This window comes from Hemibagrus wyckioides, linkage group LG22, assembly GCF_019097595.1.
Source record: "Hemibagrus wyckioides isolate EC202008001 linkage group LG22, SWU_Hwy_1.0, whole genome shotgun sequence".
Classification (NCBI taxonomy): domain Eukaryota; kingdom Metazoa; phylum Chordata; class Actinopteri; order Siluriformes; family Bagridae; genus Hemibagrus; species Hemibagrus wyckioides.
In genome coordinates, this window is record NC_080731.1 from 21878389 (window position 1) to 21901775 (window position 23387).

Genomic DNA, 23387 nt, shown 5'->3' on the forward strand with positions numbered 1-23387 from the left:
TTACTGTGCTTGATTGGCCAGCAAACTCTCCTGACCTGAACCCCATAGAGAGTCTATGGGGTATTGTCAAGAGGAAGATGAGAGACACCAGACCCAACAATGCAGATGACCTGAAGGCCGCTATCAAAGCAACCTGGGCTTCCATTACACCTGAGCAGTGCCACAGGCTGAGTGCCTCCATGCCACACCGCATTGATGCAGTAATTCATGCAAAAGGCCCAACTAAGTATTGAGTGCATAGAAATGAACATACTTTTCAGAAGCCTGACATTTCTGTTTGAAATATCTTTTTTTATTGATCTTATGTAATATTCTAATTTTCTGAGACAGAATTTTGGGTTTTCCTTATCTGTAAGCCATAATCATCAATTCAAGTAATTAATGCAATTTCAAGAAATAAAGGCTTGAAATATTTAATTCTATGTGTAATGAATCTATATAATATATGGGTTTCACTTTCTGAACTGAGTGACAAAAAATATTAAATTTTTTCATGATATTCTAATTTTTTTAGATGTACCTGTACAACATCAACACATAGATTTACATTTGGTAATGAATTTGAATCAGAAATCAGCACAAAGGAAAGCATAGAAGGGGATTCCTTCACTCTGGGCTGCCCACTGTTGATGTTGGTGCATTGATGATGGTGTTACCTTAACCTGACACTGTCTGTGTGTGTGTGTGTATTCCTAGTCTCACCATTTCTAAGGTCATGTTGTTTCTTTCTACGCTCCTTTTCCCCAGTGACCAGGAATGTGGCAATAACAACATTTGCCAGGCCTTTTGTTTTAAACAGTGGCGGACCGTGCATTTCACACCTAGGCCTTCACTGGTGTCCTTCCTGAATTAATCCACCTCTGTACCATCATTATAACCCCCTGACATTTTCTACTCAGCCCTCCTAAAATTCTGCAATTCTCCATAAACTGTACACAAATTGGTGATCTCCTCAGTCCCCTTTAAATTTCATATGAAAACAGCGGCAGATTTCGGCTCCTCCCTGTCTTTCAGTGTGTCCTTCAATCCAGAGACCGCGGCGTCACAGAGCGAGGATCAGAGGACAAGTGTGTGTGTGTGTGTGTGTGTGTGTGTGGTGTAGACTCATATTTGGCTTGTTCAGTACTCAAATGTTACACATATCCACAGTGGAATGCTGCAATAAGTTTACCATCATACCCTGTTAATCAAACCTTTATTTTATTTATTTTTTTATTTATTTATTTTTTACTATTATACCCTCATTGGGGGCGGAGCCCCCCTTCAGTGAAAATTCTAGAATCACCCCTGGACGCCACGGCAATAGATACTAATCAACCGTTAAATAACAAAGTAAAAAAGAAATTAGTCTACAGTATTTCACACCTCACAGGAAATAGTCAGTTTTATTACGGTTATTTTTCTCCAAAAGTCATTCTTGATGCCGTATGCAGCAAACTGCAATCTCTGGAGGACGCAGCATCCGAAATGAGACACAGTGAATATAGAAACACTGGATATGGGCGGGTCGCTGCCTCTGACTACACCAACTATCCAATAAAAGGACGGGAAATTTCTGAAGTAATCGTATGCCTGCTAGATGCCTGCTAGATGGCCCAAATGACACCAACTCAAAATCTGATGGAACAGTTTCAATGCCACTTATTTTAATCTACGGGCGCCTGCACTTTTTAATTCTGCAGGCCTTACTGCCACGCAAACCATGTCAGCCACTAGCTGAAATATGATTGGATAAATACTCTTATCATAAATATACACTACTGGAAGCAGCGCAACCAAGAGAAAAGCTATGAAATGTAGAGAATAGACTATTGGGAATAATTTAATACACATTCATGGAAAAATATATTAAATATATTAAAATGCAAGTCAGTGATTCAGATCACTGCTGTTTAGGCCAGCAGAGAAGGACTTGCTGGGACAACACTGGTTTTAAACAGTCTTGGGAGTGTTATTAAAAGCACCAGCTAATTTGAGTTTCCTAACTCTGGTTGAAAATGCAAATATAAAATTGTTTAAAATGATCTCCGCTGGAGGCGGAGGCGTTAGGATCTATCAGCAGAGTTTATTCACAGAATCCAAATCGACAGGCAGGTAATCGTAAACAGGGACAGGCAAATGAGAGTCAAACCTGGAAATCAATAAACCAAGCAAACAAACCAAAAACACAAAACCAAACTTGTGAAATCCAAAAGAATTCGGGTGTGAGACTGATGCCAGTGGTGATGTTACAGAGCTCTAGCTTGAGTTCCCCACTGTAGGAACACCTTCAGGTATTTTACATTGAGGGCAGCTCATGGCAATGGAATTGCTCCACCAGGTAAGGGTCCAAGATATCATTGGTGTCAACCCACAAATGTTCCTTTGGGCTGTGTCCCTCCCAGTCCACCAGGTACTGTATCCAGTTACTGTGATGGTGGGAGTTCAGGAGGGTGTTGACTTGGTAAGCCGGGGCCCCATCAATCTCAAGCAGAGGTGGTGGCTCGCTGCTTGTGGGAATTTCGTCATGGTAGGGCACGCTGGCTTGAGCAGAGACACATAGATGGTGGGGGAAATGCAGTACGACAAGGACAGTTGAAGACGATTTGTGATCGGGTTGATCTGACGGGTGATGCAGAGGAGCTGAAGCTTGCGACATGGTAGTCTTAATCTCAAATTCTGTGTGGACAGCCAGACCTGTTGGCCCACCTAGAACCTGGGGTATGGGTGCCTACGATGGTCCGCCTGAATCCTCTGCCTCTATAAGTCTCTCTGCAGACAGATATGTGCAATCTCCTAGACCTCATGGCTGTGAAGGGCCCAGTCATCCACAGCAGGCATGTCAGAGGGTTCACCCAACCATGGAAACAGAGGCGGCTGGTAGCCCATGATGCACTGGAATGGAGTGAGTCCTGTCGAGAAATGCATGTGTGAGTTCTGGGAGTACTCATCCCACAACTCACTCTACCGTTGTTGCTCATGGCTACAGTATGATCAAAGGTACAGGCCAATCTGGAAGTTCCAGTTTAGAGGGAGGTCATGCTCAACAGATGGTGCCATTTCTCACCTCCTTAGAAAGGGGAATTATGTTAGAATGCTGTTTGTTGACTACAGTTCAGCATTTAACACTATAATTCCCTCCACACTCACCACCAAGCTGGAGCACCTGGGACTCTCTGTGCCAATCTCTGTGTCTGTGGATCTCCAACTTCCTAGCTGGCAGACCACAAACAGCAAGGATGGGCAGATATGTCTCAGCCTCCCTCACCCTCAGCACTGGAGCCCGGGGTTGTGTTCTGAGCCCCCTGCTATACTTATTGTACACATATGACTGCATGGCCATTACCAACTCCACCACCATTATCAAGTTTGCTGACGACACCGTTGTGGTTGGAGTGATCTCCGACAACAATGAGACAGCCTACATGGAGGAGATTAGGAATCTGGAGAACTGGTGTCAGAGGAACAACCTCCTCCTTAACATCAGCAAGACAAAGGAGCTGATAGCACAAAGCAGGAGAGGAACTACCAGACCCCTGGGAGAGCCCAGTGGAGAGAGTGGACAGCTTCAGATACCTCAGTGTAGGACCTGTCATGGTCCTGTCGCATCAACACTGTTGTGAAAAAAGGCCTCTCCCACCTCAGACGCTTGAGAGACTTTAGGTGCTTAGGAACTTTTACTCCTGCACCATAGAGAGCATCCTGACGAGAAACATCACAACCTGGTTTGGGAATAGCACCATGCAGGACAGACAAGCTCAAGAGGTGGTGTGATCAGCTGAGTGCATCATCCATACCAAGCTCCCTGACCTGCACTCAATCTACAGCAAGCGGTGTTGGACCCCAACAATGGACTGTTCTCTCTGTTGGTCAGGAAAGCGCTTCTGCTCCCTGAAGGCAAACACAGAGACTGAGGAGAAGCTTCTTCCCGCAGGCTATACTGTCTCTCAACCAGAACTCCACATAGGACTCAACTGACTGGACTTGCAATGTTTTTTCACACGTGTTGGAACACATCACAACCAACCACTCTGTACATTTACACATTACAGGACTGAAGTACACAAAACACAAAACATATATGTTGTACATTTCTACTCCTGTTTACACATAAAGAGGACTATTGTGCACTACTGCACTTTAAAGATGGACAAAAACACTGCTGCTTTTCATTTCATTTCACTCCATGACCACCCCGTACTGCTGCTGTCTGCACATTGTGCATTTCAGACACTTTATATAGTTTATTTATTACAGTTGTACAGATGTACTTTTTACATTTTTATACATATTTCTACACATTTCTACTTATACCTTACTTTATTTTATTTACATTTTATTTATATTTTATTTTACCTACTGTAAAAAATTATTTTATATTTAATTATTTTCTTTAATTCTGTCCTTATTCCTTTTTCCTTTACAAGGGTCAAAACAGTCGTGTAAGCATTTCACTGCATATCATACTGTGTACGATTGTGTATGTGAAGAATAAAATTTGAATTTAGCTATCCATTGTTTATACCCACTTTATTTTGGGTCAATTAGGGTCACAGGGATCTGCTGGAGCCTATCCCAGCACACATAGGGTGAAAGGCAGGGGTACACCCTGGACAGGTCACCAGTCCATCGCAGGGCCACATATAGACAGACAAACACACACACTCATTTCTATGGGCAATTTAGAATGACCAATCAACCTAATGTACATGCTTTTGGATTGTGGGAGTAAACCAGAGTACCCTTGAGTAAACCCGCATAGGCACGGGGAGAACATGCAAACTCCACACAGAAAGGCCCCTGCCTGTTCGAACCCGGGATTCAAACCCAGGACCTTCTTGCTGTGAGGCCACTGTGCTACCCGTTGATTATTTTTTAATCAACAAACCTTCTGTTGAAACGAAGAATGTTAAGAAAAATGCAATGAATGCATTCTTGCAAGGATGGGAACATGGAAGAAGGAAGTCACAAGTAGCTTTGATTCTACTCATGCTTAGAGGAGAAATGTGGAATGCCTTGCCCATCTGTGCAATAGAGCCATGGCATTTATTTCAGTTGAATCAGGCTGAGACTGCAGAGTGTCTGATGACTACTGATTCATTCTCTGACTGTGCCTATCTCTAACTTCCTTCTGGTCCACCCGGTAGAGCAGAGAACAAACTTCTCACTACATCTTAGCTAGGATTAACAACAACTCAACTCCTTTCAGTTATTCCTTGCATGATTCATATGGCAATAATTTTTAAACAGAATTACCCTGACACAAACACGGCAGGTTAAGATGATGAAGTTTGTGTAATAGCCACATGGATTTAGATACAAAGAAGAATTTTTACCTCCACCTGGTTATCCCAGACAAGCTCCAAGGAACGTAGAATTTTTGGGTTCACTCAGATTATGTAAAGAAGTCTAAATCGGGCTGCTGCTATCTCTGAGCTGAATTCAGGGAAGAGTCAAATAAAACTATGTAGAGACAGCAATTCAAGAACAAAACCATTCAAAATGTACTAACCAACAGGGAGTATTTATACAGAAGAAAGATAAAATATTTTGTTATCTACAGGCAATATTGAAGAGGCGACTTGGTCAAGTGGATCAGCTTGTACAGCAGGCTGTAGGAGGGACAGAGGAGAACATAGATGAAGCAGAGATGTCAGTCGATCAGCTGAAGCAGCAGTACATCAACACTGAGTATTCAGACAAGGTCAAATTATTCTGCAATGAAAAAAGGAAACAGCTGCAGCAGCATAGAGAACGTCTAAGGAGAGAAGAGGTACACACACACACACACACTAACAGTCTGTTAGCTTGTTAGAGATTTTCCTCTTTAAAAAAATAAAATAAAACAATAATAATAATAATTGTATCAGGGCTATGTCCTGTGGAGACTAAGTAGGGAATCACTAGGATAGACAGACAGAAAAAGACACATGCTAAAGCTGCAGTAAAAGCTTTTTTAATGTTGTTTTATTTTAAACACACACACATCTTACACATCTTTCACATACACAAATTGTTGAGTAAATAGATAAGTCACTAAAGTGTGTGTGTGTGTGTGTGTGTGTTTGTGTGTGTGTGTAACAGTTGGAGAGGCGGCAGCAACATGTGGAGCAGCTTGTACAGCAGGCTGAAGAAGGGACAAAAGAGAACATCAGGGAAGCGAAGGAGTCGCTCGATCAGCTGAAGCAGCAGTATGAGAACACTGAATATTCAGACAAGGTCTCAGTGTTCTGCAGGGCAAAGAGGAAACAGCTGGTATGTTTCTTATTTGTTCTCACACCTTACTCTCACTTACACACATACACACTAACAAACCAGACACCAAAGCAGCATTAAAGTGCCATTTTTATCAGCTTAGTGTGTTAGGTATTAACTTTGACTGATCCACAGCAGCGACACCGGTCTTTTTTTTTTTTTTATTCTTTATTCATTTTAGATGTGTAATTATTTACAGCAGAACCCAAGGTGAGAAGAAGACTTACAATACAATATTACCGGGATAATGAGTACATCTTAGGATTTTAAGAGGTATAATGAAGAGTCAATAAGGTCCAACCAAAATTGTATTATCTTTCTGGTGGCACCATGTCTTTTGTCTGTGGAACAGTTCAAAAGGGCAATGTCCGGCAATTATGACATCCAAGTAAATCTAATTGGGGTAGATGGATCCAACCACAATTTCAGAATAACCATTTTGGCAACAGTGAGAGCAGCAGACAGAATCCTTTTTTGATTGACAGACAATGACAGTGACAAATCATCCAGTAAGAGATCAGCCATACACTGATCAGCCATAACATTCTGAGCAGTGACAGGTGAAGTGAATAACAATGATTATCTTCTTATCGTGGGACCTGTTAGTGGGTGGGATATATTAGGCAGCAAGTGAACATTTAGTCCTCAACATGTGTTAGAAGCAGGAAAAATGGACAAGTGAGTTTGACAAGGACAAAATTGTGATGGCTAGACCACTGCATCAGAAAATCTCCAAAACTGCAGCTCTTGTGTGGTGTTCATGGTCTGCAGTGGTCAGTATCTATCAAGAGTGGTCCAAGGAAGGAACAGTGGTGAACCGGCGATAGGGTCATGGGCGCCCAAGGCTCATTGATGCACATGGGGAGTGAAGGCTGGCCCGTGTGAGCTGATCCAACAGACGAGCTACTGTTGCTTAAATTGCTAAAGAAGTTAATACTGGTACTTATAGAAAGGTGTCAGAATACACAGTGCATCGCAGTTTGTTGCGTATGGGGCTGCATAGCCGTAGACCAGTCAGGGTGCCCATGCTAACCCCTGTGCACCACCAAATGCACCAACAATGGGCATGTGACCATCAGAACTGGACCAGAAACAGGAGGAATTGAAGAAGGTGGCCTGGTCTGATGAATCACGTTCTCTTTTACATCACGTGGATGGCCATGTGCATGTGCATTGCTTACCTGGGGAACACAACGCAGAAGATTGCTATTAATCTTATCAAGAAGAACTGAAATGGGAGATGATGGAAAAATGTCTGACTCTGGTCACTGACAGGAATCATAGTGGGTAAGGTCTGAATCTCTGATTTAGCAGCTAAATTATGGGGCAGAAGTATGGATTTGTTCAAATTAATTATAATAACCAGACATTTTACCAAATGTTTCAAATAATTTTAAGCATTCCTTAACCAAATCTATGATGTTTGATATATACAACAAAATGTCTTCAGCATAGAGTGAAATTTTAAGGAACATATTCATACAGCTTATTGGAGATATTGCGGGACATGTCATTGTCTGATCAAGATAAAAGGAATAGGAGACATAAGAACCAGTGAGTATTCTGGCTGAGCATTTAGAATAAATACTTTTGGCTGCTTGTAGAAAAAGAGCCACATCCAAAATACTCTAGGACAGACCACAAAAAATTCCACACAATTCTGTTGAATACTTTCTCTGCATCCAGAAAATGGATTGCAGAAGAAGCTGTATGTGAGTGTGTGTAAGTATGAGCCAGAGGCGGCAGGAGTCAAATCCATACGTGGATCTTTATTTATAAACACACAGGCTAAATTGTGGAGGCTCATCCTGACTGGGGATGTTTGACGGGGGATCATAGGCAGGCTTGAGGAGAGAGACATGAAAGGTGAGAGAGGTGTGGTATGTGTGTGGTAACTGCAGATGGTTGGAGACTGGGTTGACCTGGCGGATGATGATAAATGGGCCGATGAAACGTGGGCTCAGCTTGTGACACGGGAGCTGAATCTTCAGGTTACGAGTAGATAACCAGACCTGCTGTCCCACCCTGTAAATGGGGTGTGGATGGTGGTGGTGATCCACTATATCTCTCTGCCATCTGAAAGCCCTTTGAAACCAGACGTGAGCCCTCTCCCATACCTCTTGGCTGCATCTGGACCAGTCATCTACAGCAGGGATGGAGGAGGGCTCTCCAGACCAGGGAAACGATGGCGGTTGATATCCTAAGACACACTGGAACTGTGTGAGTACCGTGGACGAATGGGTGAGGGAGTTCTGCTTGCAGGCTTTAGAGAACCAGTCAATAACCACTAAGATCATGGTGAACCCATTCAAGGCTGGAAGATCTGTCAAAGTCTACTGCGATGTGCGACTAGGGACGGTGTGGGATGGGTAGTGGTTCAAGCAGACCTTCAGGAAGCTGGGGGCTGGTGCATGACTGGGTGCAAGTGGCTCAAGATCTCAAGTAATCCACCACATCAGAACAGAGAGAGGGCCACCAGAAACAGCGCTGGGTAAGTTCCGTGGTGCGCCGAATACCCAGATGGCCACTACTGGGCACCTCGTGCACCCACTGCAGTACTCTAGGACGAAGAGTGATGGGCACATAAAGCTTGGTTGCAGGGCAGGTTGCGGGCAGAGCATCCTCCACATGAGCTCTCCTTATTTCTTCCATAAGGTTCCATTGTATAGGAGCCAGGATGACAAAGGATGCCAGGATGGGGTCTATAGAAATTGGCGAACCCCAGGAAGTGTTGTAAGTCCTTAATGGTGGTTGGTTCGGGCCAGTCAGAGACAGCTTGGGCCTTGGCTTGATAGATCTCCACCCTTCCTGATGAGAGCACATAACCAAGGAAGGTGATGGTGGTACGGTGGAACTCGCACGTCTCTAATTTGATGTAGAGATTATGTTGTAGGAGGCGGGACAGGATGAGGCATACATGGCAGATGTGGTCTTCAAGGGAGGAGGAGTAGATCAGAATATCGTCTATATAAGCAATGACAAATTTATTTAACATGTCCTTGAGAATCTCATTGACCAGACTGAAACACGGTGGGGGCATTAGTGAGACCATAGGGCATGATGAGGACTGTCATGTGGAAGGCCGTTTTCCATTCATCCCCCTCCTTAATTTGCACAAGGTTATAGGTGCTCCATAAGTTCAACTTGGTGACCTGGTTGACCACAGTAGTAACACAGGCGCATGTCGGTACAGCTTTTGCGTTCTTTCTTCAACACACGTGCTCTTCCCAGTTGCATGGGCTCAGATGTGTCCTCTGGAGCAGCTTGGACATCCTGATAGCAATGTGGCTGAAGACAGGTGGGGGCAGTAACATGGTACTGGTGCCTCAGGTTGTTGAGCCAGATCGCCATCCCAGTGAATTAGGATAGCATGGTGTTGGGATCTCAGCACGCCATTTCTGCCTGAAGAGAACCACCAAGCTGTATCGTTCCACCCAGATTGCGCTGCGAGGGTACGGAACTTTATGGCATAATCGACGGCGCTATCCGAGCCTTGGCATAATTCCATAAACTGCACAGAAATGTCTTTACCCCAGCTGGGTACTCGAAAACCTCGCTGATCTGCCCTGCGAAATAATCAGCTGAAGCCTTTACTTATGGATCTGTGTCCCACACTGCCAATGTCCAGTCAAGAGCTCTGCCCATGAGGAGAGACAGCATGAATGTGCACTTGGTCATATCGCTGCTATACAGTTCAGGCTGATGTGCGAAGTAGTTAGCACACTGGCAAAGGAAACCCCGGCAGCGATCAGCTGATCCATCAAATTTTTCCGGTAGCACCATTTGTGGAGTTAAACTACGTGCAGCAGGAGCGGGTGGCATAGAAACAGGAGGAGGCAAGAATTGGTCGTAGTAAACAGGCAGGAATCATACACAATAATAGCAAAAACACCATAGAACACTCGGTATCTCACATGAGAACAATACTTTGCGTTAAACAATGCGGGCGTGGGGTATTTATGTCCATGGGAAGCAAGCAGCGTGTCACGTGATTAATTAGTATTCTGGGGAGGGTTCACGTTTGTGCTGGGATGTTACAGTCTGCTTGTTGTATAATATTGTTGTATACATTGTCTGCAGCAAATCTCCCCCTTAGAAAACTTGACTGATCATAGTCAATCAGGTCTCCTATACATTGATCCAATCTTAAGGCCAGGACTTTTGCCAACAGCTTTGAATCTATGGATAGAGGGTTAATTGGCCTGTAACTAGAGCATTTGAGTGGATCCTTCCCTTTCTTCATCAACAAAGTTATTAAAGCTGTGGTTTGGTCCCTGTGTAAAGCCCCTTTTTCTAGCACAAAAATTAAGAGAATTAAGAATCAAGGGCACTATGTCCCATAGTGTCTTCAGTAACTCTTTTAATTCCTTGTTTGTGAAAAGGCTGTCTAATATTTCATGCTGAGAGTCATTTAATTTGGGAAGATTTAGATGTTTAAATACTCTATTTATATCCTTAGATTGAATATATACTGAGCCCTCATGTCTAATAGTTGATATACTGGCCTTAGATTCACCATCTTTCAACCTCAAAGCCAACAGCTCAGAAGAGCGTTCTCCATGGAAATAATATGATTGTCTAGTACGATGTACAGTATGATGAATTCAGCTCTATGTAAATATATAGATTTTAATTCTGATTTAAGAACATTTACTGCTTTGTTTTTGGTCTGACAAAATGTATCTTTTAATTCTTTCTCTAGTAGATCAACTTGCTTTTCTAATTCAAATTTACTGCTCTCCCTAAGCTTTTTATCAAAGGGTGAAAAGCTTATACATTTACCCGTAATAAAACATTTAGTGGTTTCCCATAATCCTTGGGGGTCAGGTGATGAATCTCTTTTAATCTGTGAAAACTCCATGAAAGAGCTGTGTGAAACAACTACAAATGTACAGTCCTCTAACAAGGAGGTATTAAATCTCCATTGGTTGCATCTGGCACCTCAACGATGCAGGGGTTAATAAATGTAATTTTCAAGAATGATCAGATAAAGCAAATTGGTAGAATATTAATTTTACTAATAAAGGGAATACGAGAAGGGACTTTAGTAGATTATCAATTCTTGAATCCTTGAATCCTTGAAGTCTGGAACACCAGACCTTATGACGAGCTGAAAAGAATGTATAATCCCTAACACCATCATTTTGTAAACGCAAGACATCGCAGATATTGGAATGTCGCAGAAATTAATGAAAACATCCAGAAATCATTGCATCAGCCTTAGAGACATGAGATCTATCTAACTGGGGATCCAACACAGCATTAAAATCACCAGACAATGAAGACAATGTCCCCAACTGAGTTAGCTTTGTCTTCACTGACGCCATCTCCTCTTAGATGCTATGTCTAAAGCAGCAGTTTTTCTTCCCTACTATATGAAGAATTTGTCCAACGGCTCAGGCATCATTTAGGATTGCGTTCCAAACTCTCAGTATTTTGAAGTTGAATGTATGAGGGGTCTATCCACAATCTGGGCTAATTCTTCCTCAAACAGTTTCCTGACAAAGCCGAGGTGCATTTTTAACTCCCTCAGGAACATAGAGTCTATGACACGCTTTTTATCTTGGGAAGCCAGTGTCAATTGACATTTTGCTATATTCCTTCGTAGCGCCGTTACAAAAACAGCCAAAAACCAACCAAATGTTAATAGTTTTAATGAGAACAAGCCATTGCTATTGGTGGGTCATGTGATCTCTCTGACACCAGTCATATGATAGATAGAGAGGGTTCAAATCAGATTGTCTAAAACTGTTACTGCAGACATGCATAAAAGACCACAGCAGAAACACACAAATCTTATTTTTGTGTGTGTGTGTGTGTGTGTGTGTGAGTAACAGATGAACAGGCGACTGCTACAAGTGGAACAGCTTGTACAGCAGGCTGAAGAAGGGAAAGAGGAGAACATCAGAGAAGTGGAGCAGCAGATCGAGCGGCTGGAGCAGCAGTACTCTAAATATTTAGTACGAGTCTCATCATTTTGCAGTGCAAGGAGGAAACACCTGAACTGGTACAGAGTACAGCATAGCAATGATGAACATCTAATGACTGAGAGAGAAGAGGTATTTTTCCTCTTTGTTGTTTCCTCATACACACACACACACACACACACACACACAGTAAGACAGTAGGATTGTGATGATGATGTTTCTAACAGTGTGTTATCTTGTTAGAGATTTTCCTCTTTACACTTTATTCTATTCATCAAATTCATCTGTAGTTTTATTTAAACATCTGTGAACTGTGGAAGTCCTGTTTCATTCAGTTCACTGCTGAGTTTGGGAAGGAAATATTTTTTTTAAATACAAAACAGATAACCATTTTTAAATATGCAAAATTGTAACGGAGCTCCATCCTGTGGAGACTGAGGAGGAAATCACTAGGAGAGACAGACAGAACTCATTAAAAATGAGGAAGTGACTGTCAAAGTGGAAGTAAATGCATTGTATTAAGCACACACATTACATCTCTCTCTCTCTCTCTCTGTCTTTCACACACACACACACACACACACACACACACACACACACACACAGTAACAAAGCCAAGTCCAAGTGGCTTTTTTATTCATGTTGAATTATAGTCTGATGTAGAATTCTTCATTGTAGAGATGAGTAAAGAAAATGTGATGAAATCTACCTGGACAGGTAGCAGTGCACAGGGACAACTTGCCCAAGACCAAATTCTGTGTGGAGAAACCTGGACATTTCTCACACTCAGATCCCCGTTTCACTCAGTTTCAGCTCCATTTGTCTTTTAGTAACTCTGTTTGTTTGTGTGTGTGTGTGTGTGTGTGTATGTGTATGTGTATGTGTATGTGTATGTGTGTGTGTGTGTGTGTGTGTGTGTGTGTGTGTGTGTGTAAAACAGTTGAACAAACGGCTGCTATATGTGAACCAGCTCGTACAGCAGGCTGAGGGAGGAACACAGCAGAACATTAGAGAAGCTGAGAAGGAGCTTGATCAGCTGGAGCAGCAGTACAAGAACAAGGATTATTCAGAACAAATCAAATTCCTCTGCAGGGTAAAGAGGATAGAGCTGAAGCAATACAGTGGACAACCCAGCAATGAACAACATCTAATGTGTGGGGATGGAGAGGTATGTTTCTTATTTGTTTTCACACATACAGGTACATCTCAAAAAATTAGAATATCATGAAAAAGGTCAATATTTTTTGTCACTCAGTTCAGAAAGTGAAACCCATATATTATATAGATTCATCACACATAGAAATATTTCAAGCGTTTATTTCTTGAAATTGTGATGATTATGGCTTACAGAAAAGGAAAACCCAAAATTCTGTGTCTCAGAAAATTACATATTACATAGAATATTACATAAGATCAATAAAAAAGATATTTCAAACAGAAATGTCAGGCTTCTGAAAAGTATGTTCATTTCTATGCACTCAATACTTAGTTGGGCCTTTTGCATGAATTACTGCATCAATGCGGTGTGGCATGGAGGCACTCAGCCTGTGGCACTGCTCAGGTGTAATGGAAGCCCAGGTTGCTTTGATAGCGGCCTTCAGGTCATCTGCATTGTTGGGTCTGGTGTCTCTCATCTTCCTCTTGACAATACCCCATAGATTCTCTATGGGGTTCAGGTCAGGAGAGTTTGCTGGCCAATCAAGCACAGTAACACCATGGTCATTGAACCAGCTTATGGTACCTTTAGCAGTGTGGGCAGGTGCCAAGTCCTGCTGGAAAATGAAATCAGCATCTCCATAAAGCTTGTCAGCAGAAGGAAGCATGAAGTGCTCTAAGATTTCCTGGTAGCTGGCTGCGTTGACTGTGGACTTCAGAAAACACAGTGGACCAACACCAGCAGATAACATGGCAGCCCAAATCACTGACTGTGGACACTTCACACTGGACTTCAGGCAACATGGATTCTGTGCCTCTCCACTCTTCCTCCAGACTCTGGGACCTTGATTTCCAAATGAAATGCAGAACTTAGCAACAGTCCGGTTCTTTTTCTCCACAGCCCAGGTAAAACGCTTCTGATGTTGTCTCTGGTTCAGGAGTGGCTTGACACGAGGAACGCAACATTTGTAGGCCATGTCTAGGATTCGTCTGAAGCTCTCCCGAATTCTTGAATGGATTTTGCCTGAGAATCCTCTCAAGACTGCGGTTATCCCTTTTGCTGGTGCACTTTTTCCTACCACACTTTTTCCTTCCACTCAACTTTCTATGAATATGCTTGGATACAGCACTCTGTGAACAACCAGCTTCTTTAGCAATGACCTTTTGTGGCTTCCCCTCCTTGTGGAGGGTGTCATTGACTGTCTTCTGGACAACTGTCAGGTCAGCAGTCTTCCCCATGATTGTGTAGCCTACTGACCCAGACTGAGAGACCATTTAAAAGCTCAGGAAACCTTTGCAGATGTTTTGAGGTAATTAGCTGATTAGGGTGTGACACCACGACTTTTCAATATTGAACTTTTTCACAATATTCTAATTTTCTGAGACACAGAATTTTGGGTATTCCTTATCTGTAAGCCATAATCATCACAATTTCAAGAAATAAAGGCTTGAAATATTTCACTCTATGTGTAATGAATCTATATAATATATGGGTTTCACTTTCTGAACTGACAAAAAATACTGACCTTTTTCATGATATCCTAATTTTTTGAGATGTACACACACAGTAACACTTTAGGATTGTGATGATGATGTTTCTAACAGTGTGTTATCTTGTTACAGATCTCTTCACACTTTATTCTATTCATCAAATTCATCTGTAGTTTTATTTATTTATATCTGTGAACTGTGGAAGTCCTGTTTCATTCAGTTCACTGCTGAGTTTGGGAAGGAAATAAAAATGTTCTAAAAAGTGATAGACATTTAAAAATATGCAGATTTGTAATGTATTTATTTATTTATTTATTTATTTATTTATTAAATGCCAGATTTAGATTGTTTAGAAAAATGTTGGTTAAATAGATAATGTCAAAGTTAATATAAAGACATAAAGAAAGTTAATATAAAGATAGTGTGTGTGTATGTGTGTGTGTGTGTGTGTGTGTGTGTGTGTGTGTGTGTGTGTGTGTGTGTGTGTGTGTAACAGTTGCAAAGGCAACAGGAACGAGTGGAACAGTTTGTACAGCAGGCTAAAGACGGAAAAATTGAGACCATCAGGGAAGCGAAGGTTGAGATTGATCACCTGGAGCAGATGCAGTACCTGAACACTAAAAATGTAGTACCGGTCACACCGTTCTCCATGTTAAAGAGGGCAGAGCTGTACTGGTACAGACTACTGAACAGTGATGAAGAACAGATAATGACTGAGAAAATAGAGGTATGTTTCCTGTTTGTACACACACACAAACACAAAGAATTACATATAGTATCTCATTTTTATTTTAGTTAAATTAGTTACATTTTTTAGGTTAATTAGGTATCTGATCAATGTAAAGTTAGTCAGATTGTTTGCCTTTACAATCTTAAGTAAACAAACTTTAAATACCTGACTAAAGTTGACAACCTTAGTAAACAACCTGACTAACATAACTAACCTAAAACACCTGACCTACTTACCTAACTGACCAAATTATCCTAAATGACCTAAGTGACCTGAGCAACCTTCAACTACACAATCAGACTAACCTGAACCACCTGACTAACCAAACTAACCTAAACAACCCACCTAACTAACTTAAATAAGCTATTTCACTGAACTAACTCTATGACCTGAATGACTCTACTGAGCAACTTTAATGGAGAATCTCCAGCACCAGTGTCTTCATATCAGACCAGAATTCTGAACCATTTGATTGGACAAAACCCAACGACACTAAAAGATGGCTCTGCTGTTCATAATCACAAGTAACCTTGAAGAAGCAGCAGATGTGCATAAGGTTAAATACACTGACTGACTGTATGGGAGACAAAGCTGATGACACTTTGTGGTGGTGACTACAGAAGAGCATGAAGATGAACAGAACTCAGGCAGGAGGTTAGAGGGCATACACAAAGAGAAACACATACATAATTCGTCCAAAAACACAAAGAAGTCCTTGTATGTAAAAGGTGTCCTGAGGAACATAATTTCAGAGTTGATGCAGCACTGAAGAAGCTGCAGAAAGCTGGACAGAAATCAGCTTCCTAACCCACAAGCTGTCTTGATCTGGGGTCCAAATGGAGAAGTTTGTTTCAGACCTGGATGAGAAAACAAAGCTCCTTTGAGTCCCTCTCTCTCAGAGAAATCTGTGGGTCTGGGAGGAACCACAGCAAGAGTCATTTGTCACTGCTGAAAAGAAAGTTTATCACCAACACTAACATTCTTTGATCTAATCTAGGAAAGAGAATTAGCCCCACCCCTAAGAGAATTAACCTCTCCTCTAGGAGAATTATCACCACCTGTAAAAGGATTAGCCCTGCCCTGAAGCAGAGAGCTTGTTACTGTGCAGGTCTGCAGTAAAGTCAGTACAGTGTCTCCACTCGTTCACCAACACAACAAACTACCAACCAAATGACCTGATTTAACTAAACTAATCTCCCTGACAACTAACTACCTACCTAACTTAACCTTACTCTAAATATCCAGACCCAACAACTTAATAATCTAATTAACAAAAAATATAACCTCAATAACCTAATTTTCCATCCAACACTACCTGACTAACTAACCTACATGACCAACTCATTTAAGTAATCTAATCTACTTAACTAGCCAATCTACCCAACCCACACACCCTGACTAACCTTAGCAACATGAATAACCAACTAACTAATGACCATAAATGATTTGGAGTGTGTGTGTCTATTGAGCAGATGAAGAAGAAGCTGGAGAAGGTGATGGATGGTTTACAGAAGCTCAGAGGTGGAGCAGAGCGAAAGCAGAAGATACCGACCTCCACAGAGGTGGACGAGGTGCAGAAACATCTGATTGAGTTCAAAAAGTGGTGTGAAAAGACTGAGGGACAGATAAATGACCTCATAGAGCACAGAGGTGGAGCTGTGTGAGACACAAACACTGGAAGTAACAGAATAATAATCAGTATTTAAAAATGTAATCTGTTACAGATATATCTAAAATCGAAGTAATTATATTCCAAGTTGAGTTTGAAAAAATGGGAATTTTATCAGGATTAAATTGTTTTGAAATAGTGCAATAGACAGCTGTGTGATTCTGGTTCTCTGGTATATGGGCTCCTGAGACTTGGCAAAACAGCTGTTTATCACCATGATGTGGACTGGAAATTAAAACGCTACAGTCATGAAACATCTTCACAGTGCAGTACAAACTTTGCGTTTTAGCAGTAAAGAAAGTGCCTTCGTAGAACAGCTTTACATTTCAGTTAAAAGAGCATGTGTAGGTGACACCAGCACACAATCCAGGTTAGCTCATTTAGTTCATTATTTACTGATAGTTCTGCGAAATGTCCTGCACTGTGGGATGGTCAGATTCTGTCCTTCCTGTGGGAGAAAGTGCAGGGGATAATAGAGAAGTGATTTGGTGCTTTTCTTGTTGACTGAATGAAGATCTAGACATAAGAAGGAAATAAATGAACAGATTCAGTGGTTGATGATCCGTGCCATCAGACTAACTCTTGTCAGGATTAAACTCTGCAGGATTCCTGAAGTTTCTCCTACCAGATTTACTCTGATCTTTCTTTCATCAACACAATTCACTTCATCTCTCCTGACTGGATTTGATTCAGGAATAAAAGACAAAAGCTTTTCTGGATTTTCTTTTGCAGAAACATTTCTGTGGTGTAAAAATCTTTCTATTGCATCTTTTATATTAAAGGGCAGTGTTTCTGTTTTATTTCTTACACAGTAACACACACTTACAGCTACAGAATATACCTTACTTAGATACATACAATTACATCTACACAAACATACACAACACACTAACACAGTTAAAGCTATACAAACATATAAAACATTTATATCCACAAATTATTTTATCTGTATGTGTTTTTAAATAAATAAAATTTTACATCATATCGCTTTTCTCTTGACTTTATTTACGTGACCTTGAAGTAATCCAAAAGTAATCACACACACACACACACGTTCTTCCTCTGTACCTGTTCCACCAGGTGATTAGGATAAATACAGAAAGCTATAAATTTCACTCCCTTTATAATCACTGCAGCTGTCAATCACTTCAGATCAGCAGGAGCTCACAGACTCCTGGCCTTTGGTGGAAAATACACTTGTAATCAAAGAAGCACAAAGAGACTCATTAATATTGTGTCCACCAGTTGGACTGTAAAAAACATTTTAAAAACAAAAAAACATAAACACTGAGCTGTAAATAATGTTACATCTACAAACCTCTCCGCCAAAAAGAGCCTTCGCCCGAGTACTGACACTTCCGGGAAACAATGTAGCACTTCCAGTTTTAACAGACTTAAATACTGCTACCACACCACCTCATCCCCATGAAATATCGTCAGTTTACTGCATACAGAGCCATGTTGTCCATTGTTTGTCTTTCATTGTACTTTCTGTGTATGACCCTGTGTTTTTCTGCCATTTTTGCATTCACATTTTTGCCCTTACTGGATTTGTTTGTTCTGTGAACTGATCTATCTGGCTTTGAACTTTGTGCTATGTTATTTTACCCTGCCTCTGTCAAAAGTTTTGGATTATTCTGCTCTGGTTTTGCTATTAAACACTATTTAAACCACAAATGGATCCTGCAGCTCCAGGGGATTTACAACAGCTTCAGGCCGTGGTGGCACAGCCATCAAGGTCAAGACATCGCATCCTATCAGGAGCAACTGGGCTACACTCCAGGTCACAAACTTTAATCTGCTCCAGGCCCTTGCTAATCCAGGAGTCCAGTCAGGATGGCGTTACCCGAAAAATTTGACGGCTCAACGGAAAAATGCAGAGGTTTCCTCAGGCAATGTGAGGTGTTCTTCCAACACCAATTTGACACCTACCACCAGGATGTGCCTTCCTGCTCACATTACTCACTGGGAAAGTCCTGTACTGGGCCATGGTGGTTTGGGATGGGGATACTCAGGTGAGAAACTATTACATCCACTTCACCAAGTTACTCCATGATGTCTTTGAATATGCAGTGGGGGGCCACAATATTTCAGACCAGTTACTCCAGCTCCACCAGGGACATAACACTGCCGCTGAATATACCGCAATGTTCTGTACCAACGCTGCTCAAAGCAGCCGAAATGACATCACACTAAAGGTCATATTTAGGGACAGACTCAACCCGTTTCTTCAAACCGAACTTGCATAACTCTGGCACATTTCTGGTATTTACATTTCTGGCATTTAGCAGACACTCTTATCCAGATGGACTTACATTTTCATCTCATTTTATACAGCTGAGCAATTGAAGATTAAGAGTCTTGCTCAGGGGCCCAGCAGTGGCAGCTTGGTGGTCTTGGCACAGTTTATCTCCACCACCTTTTGAATCACCAAGATCCCTTGACCACACACTTGGTTTAACCCCCCTGAATGGAAACATCAGAGTCCATGCAAATAGGCCACACCCGAACCTCACCTGAGGAGCATCAGTGCTGATAGCAATATAGGCTATGTTTCTGCTGCAGCCAAGCCAGTCATCGCTGCACAGACTGCCCAGAGAGACCTCCCAGCAGACCTAGCTTTGTCCCTTCAGTTTACTATTGCCAGTAATGCTTCACCTCATTAATTCCCTCCTGTTGTTTTAGCCAATGTAGACTCTGGATAGGAAACAATAACATCCACCACTGCCTTGTAGAAGACCTCCAACTCCTTACTAAGCCATGCACCGTCCCTTGAAAGATCACAGCGGTGGATAATCAACCCGTCGGAGATGGCCTCATCACTCATCATACTAGAGCTTGTGGAATAAAAATCTACTGTACTCACTACTAAAATCTGACTCCAGCTCCACACTGACCCGACAGCTCAGTCTAAGTGAGACTCATAGTTAGTAAGGCCTCAAAACTAAATAAGCCAATCAAGCAGACTAGATGAATACAGATAAGAGATTTTATTTTGTAATCAGCGCTGATACAAGAATTGAGATGCTCACGCATGAACGTCCCAACAACCTCTCTCTCCGGGGAACTCCAACTACAGCCTTTATATACATTTCCCTTATCTTCCCAATGCAACACGTCACTGGTTCTTTGCCTAGACAATCCCACCCATCTTTCTTTTTTTGACCTTTTAGATTCTTTTTTTTACACCATTATCTTTGGATTTACAACTTTTCGAATACCATTATAATTAAACTTTCCTGAATCATTATATTAAAAATTGGGCGTTTCCGCCCCCACCAGTGGGATTGTCTTTGGCCTCACTCTCGCCAATACCTCATTCTTCTTCAGGAGACAGCATGGGTAAGTTCTCAGTTCTTCAGGGACCAACACCCCTTTCTTTTATTAACTTTTACACCTCACGGATTTTCTGATTTATCCGCTGTCTTCCACGTATGTTCTCTAGATATTTCGCCTGGTACCACCATTGCCATCCAACACGCGCTGCGTTTACTTCATGATGAGCTCACTACCGCTCAAGGTACCAATGGAGCGAAGATTGACCATAACAATCTAGGGTGCGTCTCTGCCATTGATTGGTCCAAGTTTGGAAAGCCTGGTACCGCAGAGAAAGCCTGCCAGACTGACATCATTGATACAACTATTTGTTCTTCAAAGCCCTTGCAGCCTGTGTGCAAGGCCCGTGACAGGCCAACATGCCGTGTTAAACCTTATATTGTTCTTAAGCTCAAATGACCTAACGAATAAACCTTACCTGAGAACTCACTCCTGCTGTCCCCCTGATTATTTCACACATACCTTATACATATATTCTCATTTACAAAATTATCTCCCACAAGCTGCACAATTAATCGTTATTATCGATTAATTTGAATTTATGGTTTATGTCGATGTTGAAAAACGAAAATCGATTTTACAATTTTACTTTGGTTTGGCAGAGCGAACTTCTGTAGTTCTGCGATGCAAAGAGCTTGTTTCCAAGAGAGGCGCGGTTTCTTCAGTCGGATTGAAGAACGCACTGAAAGACGGGGAGGAGCCGAAGTCTGCCACCGTGTTCATATGAAATTTAAAGGGGACTGAGACGATCACGAATTTGTGTAGAGTTTATGGAGAATCACAGAATTTTAGGAGGGCTGAGTAGAAATGTTAAAAATGGCCTAGCGACCAAAACGGCGGCAGATTTCGGCTCCTCCCCGTCTTTCAGTGCCTTCTTCAATCCACAGACCATGGCATTGCAGAGCAAGGATCAGAGGATGTGTGTGTGTGTGTGTGTGTGTGTGTGTGAAAGAGAGAGTGATCAGGAAGACTCATATTTGATTTGTTCAGTACTCAAATATTATGCACATCTATGCAATATAGTGGAATGCTGCAATAAGTTTACCATCCTACCCTGTTAGTCAAACCTTTATTTTATTTTTATTTCTTATCTTTATTTTATTTTATTTTATTTTATTTTATTTTATTTTATTTTATTTTATTTTATTTTATTTTTATTTATTTATTTATTTATTTATTTATATTTTTTACTATTATACCCTCATTGGGGGCTGAGCCCCCCTTAAATGAAAATCCTAGACTTGCCCCTGATTGTGCACATATACACAGTTGTAAAATGTTTGAGTTTATTTAGCGTGTTAGTTGCGTGTTGAACTGCTTTACAAAATTGTTTTTCTTCAGGGATTGTTTTTTTTTTCAGGTGACAACTATTTATTTTATAAAAAGTGATTTAAGTCTGCAGTTTGTACTTTATAAATCCCTCATATTTTGTTATATTACTTTATTTTGCTAGAATAATTAGAACTTGTAAAGACTGGTGAAAGTTTGCACTTTATTCATCCAAAAAAAAAAGGTTTTTATGTTGTTATAATGATTATTGTAATTAAGTTTGCACTCTGCACTTTTAGTCCAAATTAGCAGTTCATATGTTACATTGTTTTTGCTTAAAGAATAAAAACCTATCCTATAGTCTCTAGTGTTTTATTAATTTTCCTTAAAGAAAAATAATCGTTTTAAAATCGAAAATTAAGTTTTGTTTTAAAAAAAATGGAGATTCAATTTATAGGACATATATCCTGTATAGATTACAGAGGATTAAACACCCCAGCATGCCCCACAACATGCTAATATATACATACAAACCATAGAGTGGGTGCACACCTTATCCAGTTCAGGGCACCCAGGATGCATTCTGGTGGCCTTCGCTACCCATGGATGTTAGGACCTATCTCAACGCTTGCCCTGTCTGTGCTATGGCACGCTGCCTCACCAATTATCAGTCAGACTTCTGGAACCTCTGTCAGTGCCAGCACCCCTGGTCACACATTTCAGTTGATTTTAACACCAACCTCCCCAGCTCCCATGGTTTTACTACGGTCCTCATTGTAGTGGACTGGTTCTCGATGGGCCTTCCTATGGCCATGGAAATAGCTGGTGCACTAATGGAGCACATATTTTGTTGCATCGGTAACTCCGAAGGCATCAGTGACACAGTGACACAGTTCACCTCTTGAGTCTAAAAAGCATTCTGCAAATGGTTGGACATTAACATAAGTCTGGCATCTGGATATCACCCTGAATCTAACAGCCAAGTATAATAGCACAACCAGGAGCTGGGTCATCTCAGTACTTACTGCAGCCAGGACCAACAGAGGTGAAATGAGGTCATCCCATAGGCCAAGTACACCTGAAATTCTGTCACACGATTTGCCACTGGCCTCATGATATTTCAATGTGTTCTGCACTATCAACTGCCACTGTTCCCTTGGTCAGGGAAACCATCAGTAGTGGCAGTGGACAACTCATATCGACAGAGCAGAGAAACGTAGGAAAGCACCAATGAACATCTCCAAAGAGGGGTATGCCAACAATGTACACAAGCCAACTGCAGGCACCCCCCACACCCTGCTTACCAGGCTTCAGACTCCCCTGCCAGAAATTAAGCCCCATATACATCAGCCCACTTGAGATTATTAGACAAATCAACCAAGTAACCTACAGACTAGAACTATAGGCCAATTATCGGATCTCCCCATCCTTCCATGTTTCTTTCCTCAAACCTGCCCAGACCAGCGAAACCCCAGATGACAACATTGTACCCCTGCTGCCCATAGAAGTGGATGGCTCCCTGGCCTACCTAGTCCGTATAATCTTGGACTTACATTTAAGGAGGGGCCACTTGGTA

At 41.6% G+C, this 23387-nt stretch overlaps 1 protein-coding gene across 3 annotated transcripts in view; it reads left to right on the forward strand.

Annotated features, from left to right (window-relative positions):
* Positions 1 to 18160, forward strand: part of LOC131343524 (putative leucine-rich repeat-containing protein DDB_G0290503) — a 64040-nt gene extending 45880 nt beyond the window's left edge. For 2 of the 3 annotated variants that reach the window (XM_058375268.1, XM_058375269.1), the window contains exons 7-12: positions 5543 to 5752; positions 6064 to 6234; positions 12072 to 12293; positions 13102 to 13329; positions 15304 to 15534; positions 17010 to 18160. In XM_058375268.1, the coding sequence (XP_058231251.1) occupies positions 5543 to 5752; positions 6064 to 6234; positions 12072 to 12293; positions 13102 to 13329; positions 15304 to 15534; positions 17010 to 17201 (1254 nt within the window). In that variant the 3' untranslated portion in view covers positions 17202 to 18160. The remainder of the gene's footprint in view (positions 1 to 5542; positions 5753 to 6063; positions 6235 to 12071; positions 12294 to 13101; positions 13330 to 15303; positions 15535 to 17009) is intronic. The other variant, XM_058375267.1, reaches the window with a different exon arrangement.
* The last annotated feature ends 5227 nt before the right edge of the window (positions 18161 to 23387 follow it).